At 41.9% G+C, this 27804-nt stretch overlaps 1 protein-coding gene and 1 long non-coding RNA gene across 5 annotated transcripts in view; one reads left to right on the plus strand and one right to left on the minus strand.

The window, feature by feature from the left end:
* The window catches only part of LOC144895252 (uncharacterized), a 72356-nt gene extending 57990 nt beyond the window's left edge, over positions 1–14366 (minus strand). Inside the window, exons 1-2 of the long non-coding RNA XR_013625747.1 lie at positions 14070–14366; positions 4290–4497 (exon numbers count right to left, since the gene is read on the minus strand). This is a non-coding gene — a long non-coding RNA (uncharacterized LOC144895252). The remainder of the gene's footprint in view (positions 1–4289; positions 4498–14069) is intronic.
* pax2b (paired box 2b) lies at positions 1893–25992 on the plus strand. 4 transcript variants are annotated; one of them, XM_058061039.2, is made up of 10 exons: positions 1893–2218; positions 3227–3392; positions 3854–4051; positions 6239–6318; positions 6457–6576; positions 14094–14269; positions 17608–17722; positions 22763–22864; positions 24264–24350; positions 25836–25992. In XM_058061039.2, the coding sequence occupies exons 1-10, from the start codon at positions 2176–2178 to the stop codon at positions 25955–25957; spliced, it is 1209 nt and encodes a 402-aa protein (XP_057917022.1). In that variant the 5' UTR covers positions 1893–2175; the 3' UTR covers positions 25958–25992. The 4 variants fall into 4 exon arrangements, with proteins under 4 accessions (XP_057917022.1, XP_057917021.1, XP_057917023.2 ...); XM_058061038.2 differs by having other exon boundaries at positions 1894–2218; positions 3215–3392; XM_058061040.2 differs by having other exon boundaries at positions 1896–2218; positions 3215–3392; positions 25817–25992.
* Positions 25993–27804: the final 1812 nt, after the last annotated feature.

Genomic DNA, 27804 nt, shown 5'->3' on the forward strand with positions numbered 1-27804 from the left:
ATTTAATTAGTTGTTTTTTCTTGGAAAATAAAAAAAACAGTAAACAAAAAGAGTAATTATTTACTTTTGTTGTTTTTTATATGTATATGCTATGCTAAATAGCCTATGTAATTAAATATGAACACAATAAACTGTTAAAAACCTCCTATAATATGCCGGTGACGTCACCACCTACGGAGGAGAAACGGGGCGTGGTCTCGAGGTTCGAATTATTGCTCGTTCACGACAGCATCGGTGATGGTGGTGCGGGTGAGATATGATGATGATGATGATGAAGGTGGACCCCCCCCACACACACACACACCTCCCACGTCTGAACACGTTATGGGGGCGTGGCTAAAGATAAATGGCTCCCTGTCAGAGCAAGTAAAATGGGAGCATCCGGGGCCTTGAAACATTTTGCCAACATTTTGACACGCACGTGCGAAATAATAATTGAATTTAAAGCGATATACACGGAAAAATGTGAACGAAAGAATACCTTTTATTCGTTTTTTTTTTCAATAGGGGGTCACATTTTGGGGTGTACAAATAAGAGGAGAGAGGGGGGGGGTGTATAGAATAAAAAGCATGTTGCTTTAAGGGAAATGTGCAACCGAGTGTGAAATTACAGCCTATAGTGCAACATATTGTACCAGAAGCCCCTCCAAAAACAGTAACACACTAAAAAAAAAAAATACCCCCCAACCTGACCAGCAGGCACTAATTATACCGGCCAAAAAAATGCCAAAAAATTATAACAAAACGTGCATTTTAACACATTAATTAAAGCAATACTGGTCACTTTTTTCTTGCACATTGCCCATATTAAATGGCACATAAAAACTCTATATGTTTTTAACGACTCCTCGCGATAATTATTGTTTTTAAAGATTTTAAAGATTGTACATCTATATGATAAAAAATATATACAAAATGTATAAAAAATGTATTAGCTTCTGCAGCATTTATGCAAGATACATAAATAAAAATGCAGTAAAAATCCATATATATGACAAATAATAATAATAATAACATATAGAAAAAAAAACAAAGTGAGGAAAATAATCCTGCATATCCAAGTTTGACTTTTTGGGTGGGAGTGGTGGGGGGTCTGCAAGTCATATGTTCATGATATGAACCCAAACAGCGCCATCTGCAGAAGCAATGTGGTATTACTCCTTGTACATCACCACCAGCACCATCATGACTGTGATTATCATTATTATATCATCACCATCTCTTCACCTTCATCGGTGCCCCCCCCCCCACAGCCCCCCCACACAATTTGGACCACTGCAACCAGCCATCACACACTCTCATCAATAGAAATATCACTTTAAGTATCAATATTTAGACACTTTTGGATACAAGACTATATGTTCATTAAAAAAATAGTATTTGATTTATAAAAAATACGTAAAAAATAGTATATTTAATAATATAATTTAATATAATATATTTAGTATAATATTTAATATAATTTAATAGTATATTTGTGGCCCTTCCCTGTCTATAAGGTGGACTTTTTGTTTTGTTTTTGCATTGGCACGTGTATTTATTGCCTTTGTCTGACAAGTCAACCACGGGGGAAAAGAGAGAGGGAATGAAGTGGGGTGGGATGGGGGGGGGGGGGGTGCAGCAAAGAAGAGGATGGTGGGGTGTGTGTGTAGGGTGGGGGGGGGATGCCTTCAGCTTTTACAGCCACTCACACCAGCAGTGGCTTCATTCTCGGTCCAAAACCTCCCCACGAACACATCCACGCAGTACAGCAGCACAGCAGTCAGACCAACACTGCCATCACACCCCCCCCCAATACGGATTCTGTGGAGCTATACTGACTACTGACTCGAGCCGGAAAGCGCTGACAGCGGGAAGAACCCAACGTTTTTTGGGGGGGGTCATTTGGGGGGGTGGGACAGCACGCAGCACACCTGCCAGCCAAAATCCGGGTCCGCATTGCTCAACTTTTATTTAGTATTTTTAATAACGGAGGAAAAGAAGGCAAAGTTGCTGCTTGGAGGTGGTGGTGGTGGTGGTGGTGTTGCGGGGGGGTGGGGGGAGGCACAACGAAGGAAGACCCTCCGATATCTGCCTTTTTATTTCTTCTTTTTTTTTTTTCTTCACATTTCCAAGCCCCGATAGGAAGACGACACGGCGACTTCCGTTGATTTGTTGTCTTTCCTTTGCTATCCAATGGATATTCACTGCAAGGCTGACCCCTTCACGGCCATGCACCGTAAGTAGCACAACACCGGCGTACACATGACGGCTATTAAGTCACCTTTAAATATCTTTCCTCCAAATAACCATACATATTTATCTCTTTAACGTCTTACCCGTCACTATTATTATTGTTAATTCTTTCTAATACTAGTAGTATTTCGTGTACGTCGAGGCGTTTAAACACCTAGCAAATATAAATCAAACATGCTAGCTTAATTTGAGTGAATAACCCGAATAATAAGATGTGAGTCAAATGATTCAAAAATGTATTTTTGAGTCTTATTATGAGTATTATTAAAAACAACTGCGGGTAAATAAAGAGGAGTATATGTCTGTAATTATTAGTGAATTATGTTTATTTTCAATAATAACTATTATGCATCCACAAAGACTGTAAACTGCAGGCATCGATGGTCTGTAATGATTCTTTTTTAAACGAGTCTCTAATTAATGTAACTCCAGCCACTGTAATTCAAACCTTTCAGTGAATTTTGTACTCTTTTAACGCATAAAAAGTACATAAAAAACTGCAGGTAGCTAATGATTCTTTTTTTTTTTTTGAACGAGTCTCCTTTAAAAAATACCCGTTAAGTGAAATTAGCAGCAGATATAATATAACGTCTATTTAGCGTATAGCATGAATTAGCAGTGAATTAATGTTTTTTTTTAATTCATTTCAGCGCAATAAAATGTACTGATATAGGAGTTATTAAAGCTTGGTAAATTATTTACCAGTTAAAGGATTTTTTAATTTGTGTGTATTTTGCATTTGAGGGGTACTGTTTTAAAATATTACTATTATGAGTTTTAAAGTCATGTCAAAATGAGGGGTAAATCTGTGTTATATTTTTGCATATCCACTTCCCTCATTAACTGCATGAATTGAATATGGATATATATATATATATATATATATATATATATATGTGTGTGTATATATTGTGGTGCATGTCCACACTTTATGGCTTTATGTAATGTTAGGCCGCTGTGTGTGCATATGCTGCTGTTGTATCCCACGTAGGGCACGGGGGTGTGAACCAGCTCGGCGGGGTGTTCGTTAACGGCAGACCCCTCCCGGACGTGGTGAGGCAGCGCATCGTGGAGCTGGCCCACCAGGGGGTTCGACCGTGCGACATCTCCCGGCAGCTGCGCGTCAGTCACGGCTGCGTCAGCAAGATCCTGGGCAGGTAAAGGCTGGCCGGTGCATGCATTGGCGTGGGGGAGAGGTGGGCTTCCGTGCGTGGGGAAAGGGGGAACGTACTAAATTTGACTGTAGGTACAATGAATGTGGACTAAAAATTTGTTGTTATTTTTTTAGGGGATATTTACAGAGAAAGTTTTTTTTTTACCAGCTCCAATTTTTTGTGGCAGCAGTAAACGTAGCACAATTTAAACACAATGTTATACCCTTATTTTGAAAACCATTTGATAAAGGTTACCAACGATAAAGGTTAGTTGGGCACAGCACGTGCCTTGCCCTGGGGTGCCTCCAACAGTAGCTACGCCCCTGCTCACGTGCAACCCACTCTCAATTTAAAAGGTGTAAAAGTAAACGTTTAGATTGTACAGTTTTAAACGGGAGAACTAGCAAAGCATCATTTTAGCACATTTTGTATTAAAAAAAATCACGTGTATTTTCCCTCTTTAGGTACTACGAAACCGGAAGCATCAAACCGGGGGTAATAGGTGGCTCCAAGCCAAAAGTGGCCACGCCGAAGGTGGTGGACAAAATAGCGGACTACAAGAGGCAAAACCCCACCATGTTTGCGTGGGAGATCCGCGACAGGCTGTTGGCTGAGGGCATCTGCGACAACGACACCGTACCCAGCGTCTCGTCCATTAACAGGTAGGAGGCCAGTTTTTACAAAATAAACCCGCAAAATGCACAATTCGTGGGGTGTATTTTTATAAAAATAGTAATTAATGCGTGTATTATAATAAATGCATATATTGTGTTTACTGTTGCACGGCGTGACATTATGATGTTTGTAATATTTCTAATAAGCCAAAACATTTTGTTAAATAAAAAAAGCACATGTTCAAGGTGTACCTAATGAAGTGTCCTGCACATATGCTGTACCTACCTGGTTCCGCCCACCTTGGAGGTTGTCCAATGTGTCCGTCAACAATCAGGGTCCGTGTGGAGTCCAGATGAGGATGGATCAATAATAGGTGACCACTTCCCGTGGCGCTATAAAGCAGGCCAATTTTCCTGAGCACATCTAATGCGTGCAGTGGGGGGGTTGTGGAGGTCTGGTGGGTGCGTGGGTGACCACTGCAGGCTGACTTTCTCTGCAAGATTTTAAAAGAGAGGAAAAAAAACAGCTTTAAAAACAATATTATTTTAAATGAACGTAACATGCAGTAAAACGCTGGTGGTGCATTCAAGGCATCATTTTAAATGGGAGAAATGTGTGTTAAGTTGATACTATGATGGCCTATATTTTGGTTGTTTTTGTGTCAATTCACACATTGATCAAATCTTCATAAATGTGGATTATGATGCGTTCAAGTTGCTTTTAATGCACATTTTTATCTAAACAGTGCCTGAACTGCGACATAGAAGCCCATGCATGAACTTTGCTTAAGAGGCACTGTTCCATAGAGGCATTACATTTTAATGAGCTAATGGGGGGTTGGTGGAAGGGGGGGGGGTTGTGGACAGGAGCGACATCTTTTTAAATAAGAAAGGGCTGCGTAGAAAATTCATTTCATGCTCCATGCTCGCTTAAAAAGGCGACTCCAGACACACGTGTGTGAGATAAGTCCAAAATGTACATTAATGGCATTAAAAAAAAGACTCCCCCCTGAACCCCCATTCTTTTTTTCTTCTTCTCATTTTCAATTCCAATTAAAGGATTCTATTTGGCTTTGTTTATGTGGGAAATTGAATTGTGAAGTTATAATGTTATCAGGCAAATATTAATATTTGAGAGACTTTCAATTGCTATATGAGGATGGGGGGGGTCATGAGAGGGCATTTATTTTTGATGTATCCATTCAGTATCGTTTAATATGGGGCATTTAGCGCTTTAAATTTTAGCGCTTTAAAAAGGGCTGCACGGTGTAGGAGTGGTTAGCGCGCATTGGCCTGACAGCTAGGATACCGGAGTTCACCCCGCCTCTCGTCCAAAGACAGCTGGGATAGGCTCCAGCACCCCACCCGCACCCTTGTGAGGATAAGCGGTAGAAAATGAATGAAAGAACCCCCCCAATCCCACCCTCCCAACCACCCAGTTGAGTTGAGACAGGAGCTGGGCTCTTTTTCCACTTGAGTTGTCACGCTGGGGGGGTTGTGGGGCTGGGGGGGGCTACACAGTCTGACCCCATGATAGTTGACAAAAGGGGATGCTCCGGTGAAACACCTTTGGCCTACATGCATTATTAAAGCTACAATGTCCAACTTGATGGGACACCGACAAGAATGTAACACAAACTCTTAGGGGGGGGGGGGCATAATATTGAGTCAATAAATATAGTCATTTTAATATTTCTTCAAGCAAAGCCAGGTCATTCATTCATTTGAAATTGCATCGTCAATAAGAAGAAGATGGACAGCTACAGTCGGATGATGTGAATTTCGGGTATTTTTTCCCCAGGCGTCGTTTAGGAAAGGCTGTGTTAGCAGGAACGCAGTAGTTGAAGTAGAACAAGAACTGATAAGTACTTGGAGAGTTTACAAATTACGGCGACAGTTCTCCTTCTCCCCGGGTGCCGCTCAGACGGAACAAATATAACGTGAGCTCATGCGAAGGGTGGGGGGGTTTTAGGGGGGGGGGGCAATAAGGAACTATTGCTTTCCTGTCACATGTAATTTATAGCTCTCTATTTGCATCTCTTTGCCCGCGTGGCCTAATCCCAGACTTTACCGATCAATATGGACTCATCCGTATTGGCACGTAGGGAAGGGGAAGGGAGATGCTGGTGCTTTGCGGGGGGGGGGGGGGGGGGGGGGGGCACACATTGGTGGTTGCAGGGTATATAACCGGTCTATAGTGACCTTGCAGACATCTTCTCTGACTTTGTTTTCCAGGATTATCCGAACAAAAGTGCAGCAGCCATTCCATCCGTCGCCCGATGGGACGTCCCTGTCGACAGCAGGCCATACCATAGGTAGGATCCCACAGTCGGAACATCATCATCATCATCATCATCATCAACTACTACCGTGCACATCTTCTGCGTCAGCGGGAAGTCAAAATGGACCCACAGCAGGTCTTCATTACATTTTCTGTTCCTTTGGCTTTTCAGTGCCAAACACGGTGTCTCCGCCGGTAACCAGCACCTCCAACGACCCCGCGGGATCCTACTCCATTAACGGCATTCTGGGTATCCCACGATCCAACGGGGAAAAGAGGAAAAGAGACGAAGGTAAGATGTGTTTTCACGTCGGAGTGCCGTTAGAAAAGTCAAATGATCTTATCACTGTGGTGGTTCTTCTTTTGGATCCTGGATGCGTACCCGTGTCTTTAAAAACCGATGCGCTAGGTGTCCTTTAGTGTGGTGTTCAGGGACTCCATTGTTGTATCCTTAGGGAGGCAAGCTTTTCACAAGGGGTGGTGTCCTTAAAGGTTACACTTTTGTTCCCCTGACTAGTCACTAGCCACGTTTACATGAGGAGTTTTTCCTCTTTCCGAATGGAATCTTTCTGAATGGCTTTTCCGAAAACAATGGTATACATGGAAAGGAATATTCCAATCTCCTGTCTACATGCGCCATTATAATCCAACAGAATAGTCATTGGGGCATGCCCAGTAAAACGTAAACATCAACATCACATGATACCAAGTTTTTCTACTCCGTGTTGCCAGTTTTTCGTTCATCCAGTCTTGAAATTTAGTTTGGATCAAAAACAAACTTTGCTTAGGAGTCCAGTACCGATTGCTGGCCTCCATTTTTAAAACTGAAGAACATCTGGAGCGTTACGTCATATCTGAGCATGCGCTGAAAGAACGCACTCGGGATAAATTTAAACAGGAAAAGATCAAATGCAATCTTGCTAATATTTTATCATTAAACTTGGGACATTTTTTATATAAATATATATTTTTAATAATTTTTTAATAAAAACTGGACTTGTGAATAAAGTATAGAAGGTTTTAGATTCTGCTCCACAGATGGCGGTAATGCAAACGCCAATAAACAACAGAAGAAGAACAACTTTCCGTTTGACAAGATACCTCAATCGGATTGGGGAAAGGAATATTCCACATTCCCTTTGAATCTGATGATATGTTCATTCGGATTGGCACTTTTCTTTGGGAATGAGGTGTATACAAAGGTTCAATTCTTTCCGTTTAGGCAATTGGAATATTAGTGTCCATGAATACGTGGCTAATGTCCAAAAAAGAATGCGTTTACACGGGATTGTTACCTCAACATTTCCAGAGGTTAACTTCCGTTGGAGTCAGTAATTATCTTCATGTAGATTTGAAGGACAGAAATGGATTCCCGCACCGCGTCGGATTGTAATCTTCATGCGCTGTGCTGAAGTTGCAACTCTGGAGCTCTAAAAAAAAAAAAAAAAAGGCGCTCACTGTTCCAGGCGACGACCCTTAATAAAACACCTGAACTTGGCTACAGCGCTGTGTCAATCCACCGAGGAGGCTTTTTTTGATTTGAAGGCACGACCTCCACTGTTGTCTCCTGCAATTAATCTTTATGGAAGTGATTAAAGGGCTTTAGATAATTACATGTCAAGATGATGTAGCCGACCACCCGGGTCAGTCCAGAAAGCCGCTATAGCTCTGGGTTTCTTTTTTTCTCCTCTCCCCCTTCTTGGTTCTCCCTCTCCTGCAACTCTGAGGCCTGAGGCTTTTATAGATTATTGGTTGTGTAAGAACCAGGCTTCCTTAATGTTGCTACATACACCAGGAGATGATGAGCTGTTTTGAAATGATGGGAGGAAGGTGAGCTTTATTTCTGCAGCATGAGATCTAATCGGAGCGTGGTTGGTTTTTGTTCTGGCGTTTTGCGGGATACCATGGAGAAATTGATGTTTTTATGTGTGTGTGGGGGGGCGAGGGGGTGGTGGGGGGTAAGGCAGAGATGACTAACGACCTGTCAGAGGTAGATTTCCTGGCAGAGATATAAAACCCAGCATGACGTGGGCACAACAAAATGACATAATCAAGCCTTTTGGCGGGAAGCAATACGGCGGTGAGGGCATAATGCAAATGTCTGGTGTTCCCGAGGTTCATTTGGAGCCGTCGGAGGACTCCTCGTATTAAGCGTAATGTCCCACCCCGCCACCCCCGCCCTATGCCCAACCTGGAATGATTGAAGGTGCACATTTTTATGCAGATTGCTACTGAAGGGCACGGCGATATTAAGGGCACGGGGAGGAAGATGGCCTGTTTAGTGGGGGAGTCCATTTCTAAAAGTAGGTGTGTGTCTTATAAGCTTTGTTTCCACATTGCGCTACAGTTTGATATGTATTTTATTCCATTTCCATCGTAAAGGGTTCCCCAAATATCCAGTTCAACTGGCTATCCGCCTGGTAGCTATCCATCGTCATCCTGCTGGAAACACCAGCTCCATGCGTATTTAACTGATATCAACCATGTTGCCGTGAACCCAACTGATATGTGCAGTTGGGTGGAAGCGTGGATTTCAATGTGCGGGTTCTGGTGACACCAGATTGTTACATTTAGCATGAAAATAAACCTGTGAATATGAGACTGTTGTCATTGAAATGAAGTAGTATTTCCTGACCCCCAAAAAATCAATTTTAGGCTCACAGCTAGAAGACCCGAGTTCAATTCCAGAGTTTGCATGTTCTCTCCAAGCATGCATGGGTTTTCTCCGTGTTTTCCTCCAAAAAACATGCTAGGTTAATTAGCGACTCCAAATTGTCCATAGGTATGAATGTGAGTGTGAATGGTTGTTTGTCTATATGTGCCCTGTGATTGGCTGGCCACCAGTCCACCTCTCGCCCGAAGACAGCTGGGATAGGCTCCGGCATACCCGCGACCTTAATGAGGATAAACGGTATTGCTGGAGTTTTCCCATTGAAAACGAATGGACAATTTATTTTGGTGGCCCCATGTGCCTCCCTATTATTTTGCATTATTGTAACATTTTGCAGTAGAAAATGAATGAATGAATGAAAATTGATTGTATACTCTAATGCACTAATTGTGCTAAAATGTTTTTAGCCAATTTCAAGGAAAAATGTATTGTGTTTGAGTAGTTTTCAGCATTATATGTGAGCGATGGTCATGGATACATAAAGTAGTAATTTTGTCACTTTTGAAATAGTCCAAAAGTATATTTATTGCGTTTTGTGCAATTTTCTGTGGCTCTCCCAAGACTGTGGTTGTTTTCATGCTGGTAGATTATGTCATGTTGTGTCATATATGACCTTATACGAGCGTGTAGGGTCATTTTTGTTGCCCTGTTTGGACTTGGATTGTGTGTTCAAGACAACGATGATGTTTCACAAAGAAATAGCACAAAGGCAAACACAATGCCCCCCCCCCCCTCCCAGTCAGCTAATGTCTCTGCATGGCCTCGTTTGCCAGTAGTACATATTGTGCTGCGCTCACTAGGCTGTGGTCCAGTTAGTCAGTAAACACCAGGACCACCACATTTCCTCACAGCGCAGCCTCATTTAACTCGGTAAGCCGCGGGATGATTACGGCAGAAGCGTTAAAAAAAAAAAAAAAAAAACACATGCAAGTACGGAATATTTGTTCCTGTGGCGCTCCGCCAAGTTTCCAAGTCAGCAGTGCCCTTAAAGAAAGGTCCCAAATTACGGCAGCCGTGTCGGGATAATGCGCTGTGACACGCGTTATGTACACTGGGACCGGGCCAGAGGCGCTTCAGGGACACAGGTGTCATAAGAGCCATTATCTGCTATTGTGTTGCGGCAAATTAAAAGTAGCATGTTACACTTGGCAGCCATTGTCGTAAGGCCGGGGGAAAGATGGCGTCCTCAGTGACCATGGCTGTCCAAGCTGTCGTGCTGAGGTGACATGTATTAGAATGTCTTCCACTGCTGAGAGAAAAGCTATTACCGCGCGTATTAATGTCCGTGTACACCCCACTAAGACCCACCTACTTGTAAAGACTACAAAAACACAAAGGAAAGAAAAAAAAACGCCATTCACGTCCACTGGCTCTTCAAAACAATGCATCCATAGGGTGTCATGTGTATGCCAATCCAACAGGTGACGCTCTACAATAAATCCATCATATGCAATCAGAAGTGTGTTTGAATACTTGAATTTAACAGTAGAATATCAATATTGACACGCATACTCACATAGCACAATCAGAGTTGCGCAACGCTAAGACGTGAACTTAGTCTAACAGAATAAAGTTGTAGTATTTTGAAAGTCTTTCAAAGTCACACGCTGGCCAACAAACCGCTCAATCCCACCCGCCGTGATGGCTTCGTTGGATTTGTGTGTCCGTGTGGATGGATGAGATTCCGATGTTTGGGATGCAGCTACCAAGTCATTATTCCTCATCTGTGAGCGCCATGATGAGGGTGCTGGGTTGGGATGAGATGATGATGGAGTACTACAAAACCGACTCGACTCCAGGCTGTACAAAGTAGGGGTATTATTCCAAGTACCATAAAGAGTGTATGACAAATGTACTCGCTACTTGTCTATCTATGAATTATCAATAGTATTGAGGTTTACGCTGCTTGTCTGTGTATGAATTATCAATAGTATTGAGGTTTACGCTACTTGTCTATCTATGAATTATCAATAGTATTGAGGTTTACGCTGCTTGTCTGTGTATGAATTATCAATAGTATTGAAGTTTAATCGTTCCAGTTCATGAAAAACATGTTTCCTTGTCTTTGCAATTAATCCACTCAGCATAAATAATGCACACAACCGTCAATGCGGAACACACAGATGATGTATTTCATTTGTGTTTACATCGTTGAATGATTCAATTACCCCCCCCCCCCCAACATAGGTTGAGGCGGGAAATGACAACACAACAATGTGATGAGGGAAGACGAGCATATTTGTGCTGGCATGTTGTTTAAACAAGGAAGTAGACTACAAGGATTAGACCAATCCACCCCGGGGTGGGGGGGTCACGACCCACACCGCTTATTTAATGGTGTGGAAAAAAAACCACAAGCTTTTATTGTGTGGGAAAGAAGCTACTCTTGCACTCACTTTGTATTTGCTTGCTTTTATTTTGACGGGCACTCACAGGGGACCCGGTTGGCTTGAGTGCCCTACTAGGGGTTGTGACCTTCGGGTGGCGAACCCGCAGAGAGGCGTCTTCTCGGTGGGGGTGGGTTATCTTATCTGGAGGGGGGCGGCTCCCTCATTACTGGAGAGTTGTCGAAATCAATAAAGCTAACATAGCCACAACTTCTTGTAGTAACAATAAGTCCTCAGATATTTTCCAGTTCTTAACGGGTAAGACTCCACTAGTAGTTTGAAGGAGAACCATCATGTACCTCAATACTAGGACGGCTACAGATTTCGAAAATTGACTGCACATCAGCAGCGACCTTTGAGATGCAGGTTGCCTTGACCAACCATGCATTTGTCATTTTGTTGTTTTACGTTGAGAAACCCTGGTAAAGACTCTACAGGGCATCTCCATCTACAAATGGTTGGAGTCCAAGATGATGTTTGGCTTTCTGAAAGCTACTTTCTTATACTGTGTGCGCCCGGGTGGAAAATTGCGATTAAAAAAATCCGACAAATGTCATTGATTATGCCAAGTGGAGTTAGTTGTATTAGCCTGTTAGCCAGAGACAATGAAGTGAAAAACTTGTCCTTAGTAACAGTCCTACCCCTGTCCAAAAAAGGGTCCCAGTAAGCCTTGTGACAGCATTCCCAGCAACTTGTTCCACGGCAAGGCTGGGGTCTTTTCCCAAGTACATAAGGTATGGCAATCCAAGACTTGAATCCAAACTTGTGAGGTTTAGATCCAGTATACCGAGGAAAAACACATCAGACCTTTGACCAGCAGTCACGCATCAAAATACCATCAAGTTTTTGTCTGCGACTGGAAAAACCTTTGTTCAGTACGCTTTCGCCATTGTGCTTGCACCAAAAAAAGATCCCCAGAATGTTCGAGGGCGGGGCTTAAGGTAATTTGCATCTCAAAGTTCCAGTCAATAAGGTGATCACCAATTTGGAAACCTGAGGCGGATTTCCACGGATAAAGATGTTCTCCCAAAAATCCTGACGGTACAGAATCGATGCATCACTTGGGAATGGGCAGCACATGGGAAGGCAGACGTCGCCTTTCGTGGGTGTGCCTCCCACGTTGGCCAACAGCAAGCACGTGGGCGGTTATTGATCACAAATAATGAATGACTCTGTTCATGCAGGAATAGTGTAAGCTAACCGATGAGACATCTAGGACTCTAGGACTGTCAATGACAACATCTACGTTCTGTCGATACGGTCTCACACACACACACAAAGTCCAAGTCCGGACTTGTGACAATCCGGGGAAGGATGTACTGTTTGTGAGGAACACGTTGTCACCTGTTGACGCCACATAACCATCATCAGGGAATACCGGAGAAAGTTATCTTGCATCATCTGAGACTACTTAAGGGGAACGGAGATATTGATCAGGAGACTGGAGGAGAGAAACTGTTGCGGGGGGGGGGCACGGAAGCTACGATTCTATTCTGTCTGATTTGTTCTAAATCTGATACTAATTTGCGAGTCTTTTTCCCCTTCTCATTACAAGAGTAAAGAGTAAAGAACACGTAAAACGGGAAATTAAATTGGCTTAACTTAAATTACTTAAGTGGCCCTTTTGCCTTTGTTAGCATGAAGAAAAATGTCAGTTTCAAAAGCGTATTTTTAAAAAATAGTTTTAGTAGCGCCCATTCTCTTTTGTTGTATTGTGTTGTGTTAATTCCTGAGCTAAGTTAGCCTCATTAGCATTGCCACTAATACATGATATTGTTTAGTGTGTTTAGTGTACAGCCCATCGCTGAGATGTTATGTTGCTGTGCATGTGTTTATGTTTCATTTTTCATTTTTCTCTTTTTTTTACGTTTTCTTTTCATCATGGCGTATATACCCGCGAAAATCCACGCATAAGTGACAAAGTCATAAAAATGTCCACTTTTGACACAATGACTTGATATTGCCTTTCTTGTGAGATTTAGGATCAACATTTGCAATAAAAGTCATAGTTGTACTTATTCGATTCAGCCTTGATTAACTTTATTTAAATTTTTTAAGTTAATAAATACAAATATACGTACATACATAATGCTGCCCTAGTAGCATATTTCAGACATAGTGTGGTGCGGTGATTAATCATGATTAATTGAAAGCCGTCATTAATCTGATTACCAATATTAATCATTTCACAGCCCTATTCATAACAAAGTATTTCCAAACCGTGACAATCAATAGTTTACAATTACGCTGCTAGCTGGCTAGTTAGCATATCCAGTCCAAGATGCTAACTACCAGCGACACTGAAGAACACTGCACACTGTGTCACTTCCACGTGTCTACTACATATTCTGCTTGGGAAAAAAGCGGTATGGCAACATAATGGAAGAGCAATAACACTCCCAAAAGGCACTAGAGTGCCGACATGATTGATCAATTGAATTCGGCGAGAGGGGGGGGAAGAAAAGCGGCGGGATTAAGTAGAGTATTATACGCACAATGAGTTGAGGCAGGATGTTCATTTCAAGTCCATTTGAGCTCCCTCTTGCCGCCAGATCAGACAATCAATATGCCTTGCATATCATACATCACCCCCCCCCCCCCCACACACACTCCAGCTCACCGAGGGGAGAACATAATCTGCCGCAAATTTAGAATGACAGATTTGGAAAGGCGGGGGATGCCTTCAAAGACAGAAGGAATATTGGGATTTGGAGTTGTGTAAATTACCGGGGTCGCTCTTTCCTCTCGTAGATGGTTCAGATGGTTCTGGCCCAAACAGTGATTCTCAGGGTAGTGTGGAGAGTTTACGCAAACACCTGAGGGCCGACGCCTTCACACAGCAGCAGCTGGAAGCGCTGGACCGGGTCTTTGAACGCCCCTCCTACCCGGACGTCTTCCCTGCGTCGGAGCACATCAAACCAGAACAGGTCAGTAGTGTTCTTAGTCTCTTCTCTTTGTTTTTCAGAAAACACACACACGTAAAAACACTCCTTATCCAGAGGCTAATTAAAGCTGGCTGAGACGGCAGGCCAGGGGGAAAAAGCAGGAGGGATCACGGGGAAAACTCCCACGCGTTATTGATTTTGCGACGGGAAAAACACATTCCTTGCATCCCTTATAATGGAGAATAACAGTACGGCCGCGTGAAATAAATCAACAGATGCCTTTTAGCGTCGTATGACAGCTTTGTGCGACATGGAGGAATTTAGTAGCATTTTATTTGTCTATTTTTTAATTTGACATGAATAAAGTTTAAGTATGACAGCATGAGAAGACACAAGGATCCTATTTTTTTTTAATTAATTCATTCTTTTTCTACGGCTTATCCTCACGAGGGTTGCGGGGGCGCTGGAGCCTACCCCAGCTGTCTTCGGGCGAGAGGCGGGTGACAAGTTTCTTGACTTTTTTACGAATTGTTATGGTCAATTTTTGCGCCTTTAGCGCCATTTTACGCACCTCTGGATTGTGACTCAACTCTAAAAAAAAATGTGCACATAATTTAAAATTGTTATTTTTATAGCAATAAAGAATACAATTTTTTTTAAATTTTTTTACAACAAATTTTTAATTTTTTTATTAATTTTTAGCCTTTTTATTTAGCATGTTTTCATTTTGTCATGGAGTATATAACCGCGAAAATCCATGCATAAGTGAAAAAGTCCACTGAAAATGTCCACTTTTGACCCCCCCCCCCAAGAAACCCTCCTGCTGACTTGATATTGCCGTTCTTCTCAGATTTAGGATCAACATTTGCAATAAAAGTGATATTTGCACTTATTCGATTCAGCCGCACAGCCCTGCTTTAAGTCCCAAGTATGCCTCACACACTTATTAAACACAATTAGTATACAAATATAGAACTACCCCCCACCCCCAACTAATGATCGATAATGTAAGACCATTGATGAACACATGGAGTCGGGTTATAGACAGTCAAAGCACACAACTTCAAATGGCAACACTTTCCCCCCGTATTATCACATAGTGTAATGACAACTATGGTGTATTCAAGGAACGCCAAACACTGGAAAATCTCAACGCTTGAAGAAAAAACATTATCAGTGAAGCAGCAAAAATGTGTGAATTTACACGATAGTGAATACCGAATGTGCGGGGATCCGCCGTATAGCAATTCAACTTGAACACGGAATGAAACAATTAGCATACAATTATGGGTGTCTTTAAGATATACAACCACCCTCCATCTTTCAAAAATGAGCCCCCCCCCCCACATACCCACCCCTGACGGCGCTTATTAGAAGCTGCGGTTTTATTACAATGGATAACTTTTATTTACATTCATTATACTATTAAACAACAAGAGACGATTAATTTCTTTCAGCAAACTACAAGTCGGAGCCATAAAAAGCAAAAGCAAGTGGCCTAATTGAGTTAATTTTAATCTCTCTGCAATCAGGCGGAATTAGGCAGGTGATAAATCAGTGGGACAGGCCTCACCTCCAGAAGAGGGCCTAATTTGCACCTAATTACAAAACTGATTTCTACTGCAAGATCAATACCAAAACCAATTGGAAATGACTTGCAATCACAAAGAGCGTCAGGGAGAGTATTAAAAGGCAAAGGGATTGGGAGGGGGGGGGTTGAGTTTTAAAAAAAGGGGGGTGAAAAATCAGTTTTAATTTAATGCAATATTAATCAGGCCACCTTCTCTTTTAGCGGGGGCCTCACTCGATACACACACACCCCCCTCCCAGCCCACCCCCATTTCTCTTCCTGTGCAAAATGTGTCCCCATTTGCCAAGTGTCTGCGTCGCCGTAGTGACGCATTAAAAAGTCATTCTGCTGATGCAAAACTCAATGGACGCAGCCCTCCCACACTTCTGCTTGCCATGTGGTCATCCCTTTCACCGCGTCGCCTCTTATCTGCATGAGAAAACGTCTGCCGGGCGTCTGAAGCCTCGCCCCAATAGAGCAAAACATCCGACCTGGTGCCAGGGAACAGTTGTAGCAGACAATTAGAGTTTATCGGCCACAGAGGCAGACAAGAGTGGGGTCAGAGCTGTCTACATACCCCCCCCCCCACCCTCCGTGGGCCCCGATCCCATGGGGGGGAGCGGGGCCCGCTGAGACACTCCCCTGAAACAAACAGTGTCCCACTCCGGAAGTCTCATCTCATTAAAAGCATACAAACATGCTAACATCTGCTATCACGACTAAATAATTACATTACATTAAATACTTAATTGAAATGTGGGAAATGAATAAACTCTTATATGTGATAATTATACAATATAGAAATTATTCAAAAAAATTTATTAATAATTTTCATGATTTTTCAAACATTTTTTTAAAATATTTTTTTATTTTTTTATTTAGCCAAACAAAGCCAATATGCTTGTTTTACCAGAACATAAACAAAATGATGATATCCACAACTCACATTTTGTATTTCATAATCATTTATTTCTAGTCTTCTTACATTATTTACTGAAAACCTGAAAGAAAATGAATGCCTGCCTCTGCTGGGGCCCTCTAGCCGCATCCGCTGCCTTCTAAATCGCGGATGTAGCCCTCTTTTCACTCATCATGGTCCACGCAAGCTCATTGGACGGCCGAACTGGGGCAGTGCCGAGACCAACAAGCACCCACCTCGGAGTCGGAAGTGGTTGCAAAGGGTTCGCGCGTCACACGTCATCCGTAGCCCAACGCAGCCCGGCACACAACCAAAGTTCCTCCTGCACTAAAAGTGCTACATAGTGTCTGCATGCTCCAAAATCCGCATCCCCTAATTTCGCCCACACTTGCAAGTACAGCGGGTCGGGACCGTAAAACAAGAATAAACTTTTTGTACCAAAACAATGCTCTTCATCGTAAATCCTGCAAAGACATCAACATTTCTTGCCCCTTTAAACCTCGCTAGCATGACTCGGACATTAAAAAGGTAACAAAATGTGTAAGTCGGGAGCGCCGTACAGATCGAAGTCTTCAAGTGTCAGCGGGAAAAGGCCAATGGTAACCCTCACATGGGGCCCACATGGCGTGCACACAACAAAGCGGATCGGCTCTAGAAGGCAAATCCAGCACAAAGGGGCCAGCTGACGCCCTGGCATCACATTCAAACCCCCCGAAAAGCCCACTTCTTCTCAGACAATACCCAAATAAATTCATGATATGCTTCAACTGCGACACACACACACCCACGGTGCTCTCATCCGCACGAATACCGCAGCACGTAACGCACACGCCGGGCCCGGCTTGGTGGTTTTGTTGCGGTTTTCTAACCACTCCACTGTCCGCTTCCCAGGCTAACGAGTACTCGCTGCCTGGCCTCAATTCCAGCCTGGATGAAGTCAAGCCCAGTTTGTCGTCTAACGCCAACCCAGACCTGAGCCCTAGCGTGTCGCAAAGCTACCCTGTAGGTAAGATCTTGGCCCCCACCCACCCTCAACTTTGAACATTAAAAGCGAGTCAACCAACAAGCCAAGTGTCCAGGAGTATTTCATGTCCTGTCGTTCACTAGAAGCTATCTGTCTGTCTCGGACAGCCAGGAAAGCTGGAGCATCTGTCGTCCCGGCACTGTTTCGCTGAGCAAGCAGCTCAGGAATTGGGGGGGTTGTGGGGGGGTTACTGTTAAGTCATGGTCGGGCAAGGTCCTTTGGGTGTCACTGGATCAGATTCATCAGAGCGGCAGCGGCTGTTGGTTGGCTGCTTCTGTGATTTGTTCACTTTGTCACCTGGATAGGTGGGGGCGGTGAGGGGGGGCGGGGTGCGGGGACTTGTGTGTGTGGGTGGGGGGTGGAGGGGGGGGGGTGTCGGCAGTTTGCAGGAACACAAGTAATGTGCCTCGGTAAATACGCTCTGGCACCTCCGCCGCCTCACTCTAACACCGTGATCATTTACTTCACCCTCCGATGTCACCCTACAAAACACCCCCACCCGGCCCCCCTCACACTAGCCCACCCCTGCTCGGTCACACTTAATGATCGCCCAGCTTATTGAAATATTGTTGTTTTGTTGCTATTAAGCTTTAAATTGCCTCACTTTTATTACCTGTTGGGATCCTTGTTCCGCAAAAACTATTCAACGGTTTTCCGTTCACACTATAAGGCTAGGACTTGGACTAAAGAACCGAAAAATTTGGATGAGCTGTGGATCAAGCATTGCATTAAAAATGCACGACTTCAATGAATTAAGCATGAATCTCCCGGTACAAACATTCCGCCTTGTAGCTTTAGCTCTACTGACGACCATTCTGGAACATTCCAGTATCTACTTCCCTCCCGCCCCCTTTAGGGGGCTTTACTCATTGTTATGTTGGCATTACGGTTATAGCATCATCTTGTTTCTGGGGCCAATAAAAACAGTTGCTAAGCAATAAAGTAGAATACTGAAATACTGTCTGAGGATCGAACCAGCAACCAGCCATACAGTCATTTAAAATGTAAATTAAAAAAAATCACGGTATATATTGATAAAAATGGTGGAATTTGAAAGTTTTGACAACTGTGCTGGAGACTCAGCAAAATGTTACAATAATGGAAAATGTCAAAAAATTATTTCCCACCAATAGGGGGCACCAAAATAAATTGTCCGTTCGTTTTCAATGGGAAACTCCATCAATCCATTTATTTTCTATACCGCTTTCCTCAGTAGAGTTGCGGGGGTGCTGGAGCCTATCCCAGCTATCTTCGGGTGGGGTACACTCTGGACTGGTGGCCAGCCAATCCCAGGGCACATATAGACAAACAACCATTCACACTCACATTCATACCTATGGACAATTTGGAGTGACCAATTAACCTAGCATGTTTTTGGAATGTGGGAGGAAACCAGAGTACCCGGAGAAAACCCACACATGCACGGGGAAAACATGCAAACTCCACACAGAGATAGCCGAGTGTGGAATCGAACATGGGTCTCCTTGCTGTGAGGCCTACATGATAACCACCAAAACTGTTACAGAAAATATAAAATGACAGTAGAAACAAAAAGTCTTGATAGGTAGTCAACGTGGATTGTATTGTTTTGAATGTGGCTGATGTGTTCAGGGACAAAATTGAGGTGTAATAATTGTAATTGTGAGTGTTAGGTCTACCCCCAATTACAATTGGTGTGTGCATACCCCCGATTCGGGAACCTAGGATTTAGAGGTCAAAGTAATGACAAAAACACCCCTAAGCTAATAGCTAATATAACCAGAGAGAACTACGTCTTGCAGGGCAAAACAAAAAAAGTAGCAACTGATGTGCAGTATTTAGGCCAGGATCCAATTCTGAATTAATTATGCTTTAACGAGAGGAGAAAACAACTTTTTTTTTTATCCCACAGAAGAACGTTTTCATCATTGATCACGTTGATTTTATGCCCCAGAATTAGCATAATCTATTAGACTTGATTCATGAAGTCATGGCCAGAGATCGGGATTGCGGCAGCACAGATAGAAATCTTTTGTGTCCTCTGCTTATCCTATTAGAGGCTGAAAAGCAGCAGGGCCCAAGCAGAAAGGATTTAAGGGCATTGTGCGCATCATCGAAATTCAGAGGCAAGACGCCTTCCTCTCTCTTGCGCTCCTCTCCTCCACATTAATGTGAATTACCTTCTAAATAGTCCCTCTTGGCCCATAAGGCTCCATGAATATGTGGCTAGGACAATTGCATATTGTCAGGTAATTTCTATTGTTGATATGGGAAGTCATTTCTTTGATGAATCCCCCCCTCCCCGCAAGAGAGATGGATCTCATCAGAGGTGCTCCGTCTTCTTTTTTTTTCCGGCCCATTCAGACTGCTTAAGATTCAAATAGACTTCCATGTGTGTGTGTGTGTGTGTGTGTGTGTGTGTGTGTGTGTGTTAAGAGACCGAACTCTGAACTTTTTGTGTATTTTCCGAGGAGTTAATGAAGAGATGGTCTCGATAGGGACGATTGTTGTCCACTCGCTGTATTGAGGTGTTTTCTTCTGGTGCTTCAATGGGAGCGTGCCACATCTCCACTCTGCATACTGACAACCCGAGGGCGTGTGTGTGTGTGTGTGTGTGTGTGTGTGTTCCCTACTGGGCCGACTAATGGAGGTCCCCAAAGGCCTTTAAAGCACATGTCAATGACACTTGGCTCGCCGCTGTGCAACATTCGCCTAACAACATACGTGTTCAAAGTCTGGGGTCTGTATCTGACCCGCACTGCAGTTCCAGTTTGGAAACGGTTTGGGAAAAGAGCATGGAGTCGGCACAAAGTCTGACAGAAGAAAAAAGGTCTGAAACTCATGGACCGCCTGAAAAAAAACTGAAGAAGAAGAAAAAATGAATAAATACGCATAACTAGCAGACTCTTTTGACTTTATGGTCAAACTATTCTTTTGGTTACTGACTTTGCAAAATTTCAATGTTCTCCATTTAACTTCCCTTAGACAAATATTTGCATGTTCAGTATGTAGTATTTAGGAATTTAATTTTATCAACTTCCAAACTCTGCCTTAAATTTCTTTGTTTCCGGTTCGGAAACAGTTGGGAAAAGAGCATAGAGTCGGCCCAAAGTCTGGCACAAAAAAACGTAAAAAAGGGGTTTCAAACTCATGGACCGCCTCCAGCTGACTCTTTTGACTTTATGGTCAAACTACTCTTTTGGTTACTGACTTTGCAAAATTTCAATGTTCTCCACTTAACTTCCCTTAGACAAATATTTGCATGTTCTGTATGTATTTAGGAATTTAATTTTATCAACTTCCAAACTTAAATTTCTTTGTTTCCAGTTTGGAAACAGTTTGAAAAAGAGCATAGAGTCGGCACAAAGTCTGGCACAAGAAAAACCGTAAAACAAGGGTCTCAAACTCATGGACCGCCTCAAAGACTAGTGTAATTGAAAAAGAAATCACTGAAGAAGAAGAAAAAACTAATAAATACGCATAACTAGCAGACTCTTTTGACTTTATGGTCAAACTATTATTTTGGTTACTGACTTTGCAAAATGTCAGTGTTCTCCATTTAATTTCCCTTAGACAAATATTTGCATGTTCAGTATGTATTTTGGAATTTCATGTTACTAACTTCCAAACTGCCTTAAATTTTTTTGTAGACAGACGTTTAATGAAAACAGGGCATCTGGTGATGTTATAGACTAGACTCTACCTCCAGGGGCCGCCACTGAAATTGAATTTGACGAATCAGATGGACACAAGGGTTCAATGTCGGTCTGGGTCTTTTCCAGAAGTGACTTTCTTTGTTTATTGTTTGGAAAGACCCTCCAACCCGGGGTTATATAGCGCCTCCTGTAGTTTGGGTGTGGTTTTGACAAGCCAGCATACGTCTAGCCTCAGCAACCAGGATGAATTACGAGTCTGTCCTCTCAAAAGCAAACTAACCTTTGAGCGCACGTTTGATAATGACTGACTTTCAGCCCGTGTTTGGGGATTTAAGCAATTTGGCTCACCAAACATTCTTTACTCCCTTGCAATTAATTAGGATGTTTTTTTTTTTTTTATTGGACTCGCAAACGCCTCAAAGATGGAGGTCAAAGATTTGCGGTTGTTGCGGCAAACATGAAGGTGTCCCCGTCACGCTACGCTGCGTCCTGTTTTGAGCTAAAGAGGCAGTCACTAATGGCCTTGCGCCGGTGCCAAATGAAGATGAAGTTCTGCCGCTGTTGTTGTCCTCCTCAAACTTGTAGGGATTGTTTTGCTGTTGGTAAAACTCGATCCCCTGATCTCGTAAAGCAAGACGTTGCTCACCTTATTACAGGTGATCGTAATGGTACAATTTGCGTTACGATCTTTTCTCGCTGGGTCAAACCGTGTTTCCTGATTTCAGAGTCGCATACTGATTTTGGCTTGAGCACTTTATATTCCGGATGTCCTTCCTGACGAATACCAACGATGCACCAAAACGTGTTTAGAAAAGAAGTCAAAAGAAGGATTGACTCTCTTCAAGGCTGCAACAGGGATCAAAGTTCCAATACGAGGGGTTAAGCGACGAGCGTTGCATCGACTCCCTGGTCAAACTCTGGATCACTACCTCAGCCAACATTGATCTGCTATTGGCTACTCATGTCTGGTCCCGAGTTAGTGAAATGTAAATGAAAGTATTTGGATCACAACAGTAAACCAGTAACTTACTCGCACAGAATGGCGTCAATGCCTGGTGGACCGCAAGGCGCCACTTGTGGCACACCAATTCTTTTTGTCAACTCCGGGCCAATATGGCCTCCCGTTTGTCTAAGAAGACGCTTTAGAAAACAAAAACACATTTAAACTGATTAGTATTCTTACTTCTCTACGCATTTTGACTTTATGGTCAAACTTTCTTTTGGTTGCTGACTTTGCAAAATTTCAATGTTCTCCATTGAACTGGAAAAACATGGAAAACTGCCTGTTTTGGATACCTATAACAAACGCCTTAGTTAGCAGTCATTTAGCTAACACTGCTTGAACTTGAACCCTGACCTTGTTTGTCGTTTGTGTTGTTTTGCTCAGGTCGAGATATGGCCAACACAACCTTACCCGGGTACCCCCCTCACGTTCCCCCGACAGGCCAGGGCAGCTACCCAACTTCCACGCTCGCTGGAATGGTTCCTGGTGAGTGACAACAATTACGATTTCCTATGGAAAAACTGCATCAACTCTTGTAGGGATGATCCCATCGGGATTTGATGCTGCCGATACCGATCCTTTTCAAAGGGTGCGGAGCTGATCGGGGAAGGAATATGCGTTTTAAAGCAAGTATCGGTCGATACGGATCGATACTGTCCTGATATCGATTGGTGGCCAATCGATCGCATCCCTAGTATTACGCAATACCGCTACCGCTACAGAAGACGGGAGTGGAATATTGTCAACTACATTTTAAACCAAATGCCCACCCGACAAAGTATCACATGACTTAACAACCAAACACATGACTCGACTATCTTGCTCCATTTATTATTTGTATATCTTTTAAGCTAGCCGCTAAGCTAGGAGCCTTATTTTTCGCACTCCGCGGAAGTCTGTGCTCAATTGAATACATTTATAAATTAGATGTTTTCTCGATTAATCAGATTAATCACAAATCGTAATTTAATTAATCGCAATTAATTACCATTTGCAACTATGCCTGAAATATGCATATGTATTAACAGAAAGGATTCATGAAATGCTTCATGAAGTATTTTTGTTACCGCCGTTACATCGTATTTGACATCCCGAATATAAATAAAAATTAAAATTAAAAAATAAACGTTTAAAAAAAAAAAAAGGTCAATTTGACCAAATCCGAGATCTGTCGAAAACCAGTTCTGGAAAAGGCCCATTAAGGCTGAAAGCTAAAAGGATGCTTCCAGTTGTCGTGCGGCGTTCCGGCCCGTTCACCCGGCACACAAGGAATAAGATTTAGTGGCGGGCGCCAAACACGGTTAAAGCCCGGCCATTCCTCACCAGCTTCATATAAATTACAGCCTTTATTGTCTCGTAAAGGAAAGAAAGGTGTTGAACCAACGGCGGCGCACGCCGACACCGTCGCGCCGCGACTTCTCTTTTCCAATGAAATCCCGTCGCTGCAAACGACGGGAAAAGCTCGGCGCAGACGCCGTCTCTCAGGGAAAGGCTGCCGGATTTACTGCGGGCCGATCTGAAATGCATGCATGAAACCGTTTATTAACACCGGCTGTTTATTACGGCAGCTCGGAATTAAAAACGGGGGAAGAAGAATGGCGAGATATCCGTAAATGGGATGCGGAAAGGCGGGCGCACCGTCACCTCCTGTATTGTTCACTGTTGCATAACTTCAATGAAATGAAAAAGAAATAAATTACTTGCCAGAACGGTCACATGGCCATGACTATTGCTCCACCCCCCCAACCCCCCCACCCCATCTTGGATGTTAGCACCATGAGAAATGACGCCATGCAGAAAGGGGAAGCCGCGTATGATTATATCATGTTTAAGGTATTGAAATATTGATAATAATATTGATTTGCTGTTTTTTTTTCTTTTACAGGGAGCGAGTTTTCGGGGAACCCCTACAGTCATCCGCAGTACACCACCTACAACGAAGCGTGGCGATTCAGCAACCCAGCGTTACTAAGTGAGTGCCGATGCTAACGATGCTAGCTTGGTCACGTCTACAGCTCATCTTCTGTCGCTAGATTGGACAAAACACACGCTGGGACGCTGATAAAACGAACCTCGATGCTAACGAGACACGAGTAGACACATTCCACAAAGATGGCCGACATGTTACTATTGAACTTTACCGTAAGATCAAACCAATTACAAATCAAACATACTCTAATAGTCTCCTAATTAACTAGTTAACACAACAAAAAAACTACACAAATGTATTGTAATGTCATGTAATGCATATTATATCATATCATATATATAATACCAGATAAAATATGATATAATATCATAATGACAGCACTGCAATTGGCTGGCGACCAGTCCAGGGTGTACTCCACTGGGATAGGCTCCATCATACCCTAGTGAGGATAAGCAATATAGAAAATTTATAGATGGATAATGACCGCAATACTGATTATTAGGTGTCTACAGTGACATTTATTCATTCAAAATACTTAAAATAATAATTAGATGAATAGTTCAAAACGTGAAAAAATAATTGTATACATTTTATTTAAATATAGAGTGGAACCTTGGGTAATTAATTTGTTCCAAAATCTAACAAAAAAATAAAAATAAGCTTGTTTTCTATTACTGGATGCTGAGGTTCTCATCGGGAGTGACCAGGATGGATAGGATCCCTTCCAGACACCCAGAAATATGAAGATAGAATGGATAGGATCAGTACATCAGTGCATCATGTTAGAGGCCTTGGAGATAAAGTCCTTTAGGCCGGACTGAGATGGTTTTGGACATGTCCAACACAAAAAGAAGGAAAATGTGTGCACATTGAAGCAAAAATTTTGGCATAAATATTTGACGTAAACCCCAGAAAAAGCTATTCGGCGTGTATGCTAACTGAAATTTTTAGCAATTTTTCAGTCTTTGCTAATGCATTTCCCAAAAATTTACTCTAACAAAAAAATAAAAAATAAGCTTGTTTTCTATTACTGGACGCTGAGGTTCTCATTGGGAGTGACCAGGATGGATAGGATCAGGAAGGAGGGACATTACAAAAAAATAAAAATAAGCTTGTTTTCTATTACTGGATGCTGAGGTTCTCGTTGGGAGTGACCAGGATGGACAGGATCCCTTATAGACACTCAGAAATATGAAGAAAAAATACATTATTATAGAGAATAATTATAGTTTTACATGCAGAAAACACTGGAAAATCATGATACAGCTACATAGATCAATAGTGTTTCTCAGCTTCCTCATCAAATTCATGCAACTCAAAACTTTCTTTGGCCCCGTGGCAGGTTATTTGGCAGTCACTGTTGTCAGTCTGTTAAAAACAGTACAGTACATGCAGTTTTGTACTGAAACCAAAGCAAGTTTTGGTATTACAGTAGTACAGGAGACTGTTATGAAATTGTACATTTGAAGGTAAAGATGCTATTTGTCGTTTCTTCTGTTAACTTTCAGGTTCCCCTTATTATTATAGTGCTGCAACCAGAGGCTCCGTCCCCACTGCTGCCACTGCCTATGACCGTCACTAGTTACCATGGAAACCAAATCAACCTGCAGGACCGTGGCCTCGGCAGGCTCCACATTGCCCCAGTTTGAGCACACAATGAGACGTGTTTTTTTTTTTTTTTTTTTTTTTTAGGGGGGGTGGGGAGATGCTCTTCCTAGTTAAATATGAATAAACAATTACTGAACCAAGTGGGGGAAAAATGTGTGGATGACGACTGTACATTCCTTTGCTTGGCAGCGCCCAACAGGGACTGTACGCAGCATCAAAATACCCCCCCCACACACACACACATAACCCCCCCCAACGACTTGAAATGCAGTGAGAAGCTGCATTTTCCTCCGTCATCCAGCAAGCATGGTTGATGCCACCGGAAGATTAAGACTCTGTGATACACAATCAAAGATGTAAAAAAATTAATGAAAAAAAGATAAGTAGTACAGTACGTTGCCATGGAAGCAAATGAATCAATTTGATTCCTTTTTTTCTTTTTTAATAATAATTTTTGTGTGACGTGTGTGACGAAATGTCAGCCGTCATGTCATTTTGTGTCGTGATATTTGATATTTTTGGTTTCTTTTTGCACTATTTTTTTGGAGGGGCGTTCTTACATATGCAGGAAAAAAAAAACTGTGCTTTTTATTTGTATTTTTTGGGTTTAATGTCTGTCTGTACGTTTGGCACTTACACACGAGTTGTGTCACGCGCGCCACTCTGCTGGATGTTTCATTTAAGTTGCTTAAGTCTTTGGCAGGACAGGATCGAACAGCCATCATCCCGGCCGAGTCGGATCACCGTCGTCAACTGGCGCCAAAACAAAAAGAAAAATACATAAAATAAAAAAAAATCAAAGTTGACAGCCATGGAGTCAAAAAGCAGTTAAATGCCTTAAAAAACATCAATAAAAAAATAATAATATTTAATTCCAGATGCAAAATCATCATGTTTCAGGCTTTTTTTTTCTTTTTTTTAACTGAATGTATTTAAATTTGCCAAAGACTTAGTTGTGTTTATTTACAGGCCACCAATCATTGAGAGCAGTGTTATTTTTTGTTATATTATTATTATTATTATTTTTATTAGAGACAACCTACATGGTTGCTAAGGAAGTGTATGTATAAATTCTATGCAGTGCAGATGGTCAACATTATGCATATTAAGCCTAAAGGTACAGTACAGTAGGTGGAGTTTATTCAATGTTATGTTCATCATTTTGTAACGTGTGTGTGTGTGTGTGTGTGTGTGTGTGTGTGTGCGAGCGAGCGAAGACACTTCTCGTGTAAATACAGTAAGTCTTTAATGTTCATGGGTATTATCTCTTTCATTCACACTTGTACAATAATAAAAAAAAAATAGTGTCGGAAATGTTTTACAAAAAAATGGCTGCATGGTGTTTTTCATGACGTTTTTAGAAATTGGAACTTGAGGGCTTCTTTTGTTTATTTAAGAAAGTATTTATTAATAATGTAAGTCTTCTACTGTATGGGAATATATAAGACAGTTTATTAGGTTGGGCTCATTGATTGGAAACATTGAGTTCTTATTTACCTTTTTTTTAAGTTACATATAAATTAATATAACTAGACGTTTTTTTTAAATGTACTGTAAAACTGAAATTATTGCCATGAGTATAATATAGTAAGTACATTAACATATATCTACAATTTTGAAAAGTGTTTTGTACCTTTTTATTTTTAATTTATATTTTTATAGTAATTATATTATTAATAAATTATATTAATTTGTATCATTAAAACAATATAAAAATTATTGCCTAAAGTATAATACTTAACATAATAATAATAATATAATACAAGTATTATTTAAATGAAATATAATTGCAATTTATTTATAACATATTTATTCCATTTTCATTTATTTCTTTATTTTCTTCATTTCTGAAGGATTAAAAATATGTCTGTTATATTTATCCCTATGT

The sequence above is a fragment of the Doryrhamphus excisus genome, unplaced genomic scaffold, assembly GCF_037039965.1.
Source record: "Doryrhamphus excisus strain RoL-2023G ecotype Guam unplaced genomic scaffold, RoL_Dexc_Guam_v1.1 HiC_scaffold_24, whole genome shotgun sequence".
Classification (NCBI taxonomy): Eukaryota; Metazoa; Chordata; class Actinopteri; order Syngnathiformes; family Syngnathidae; genus Doryrhamphus; species Doryrhamphus excisus.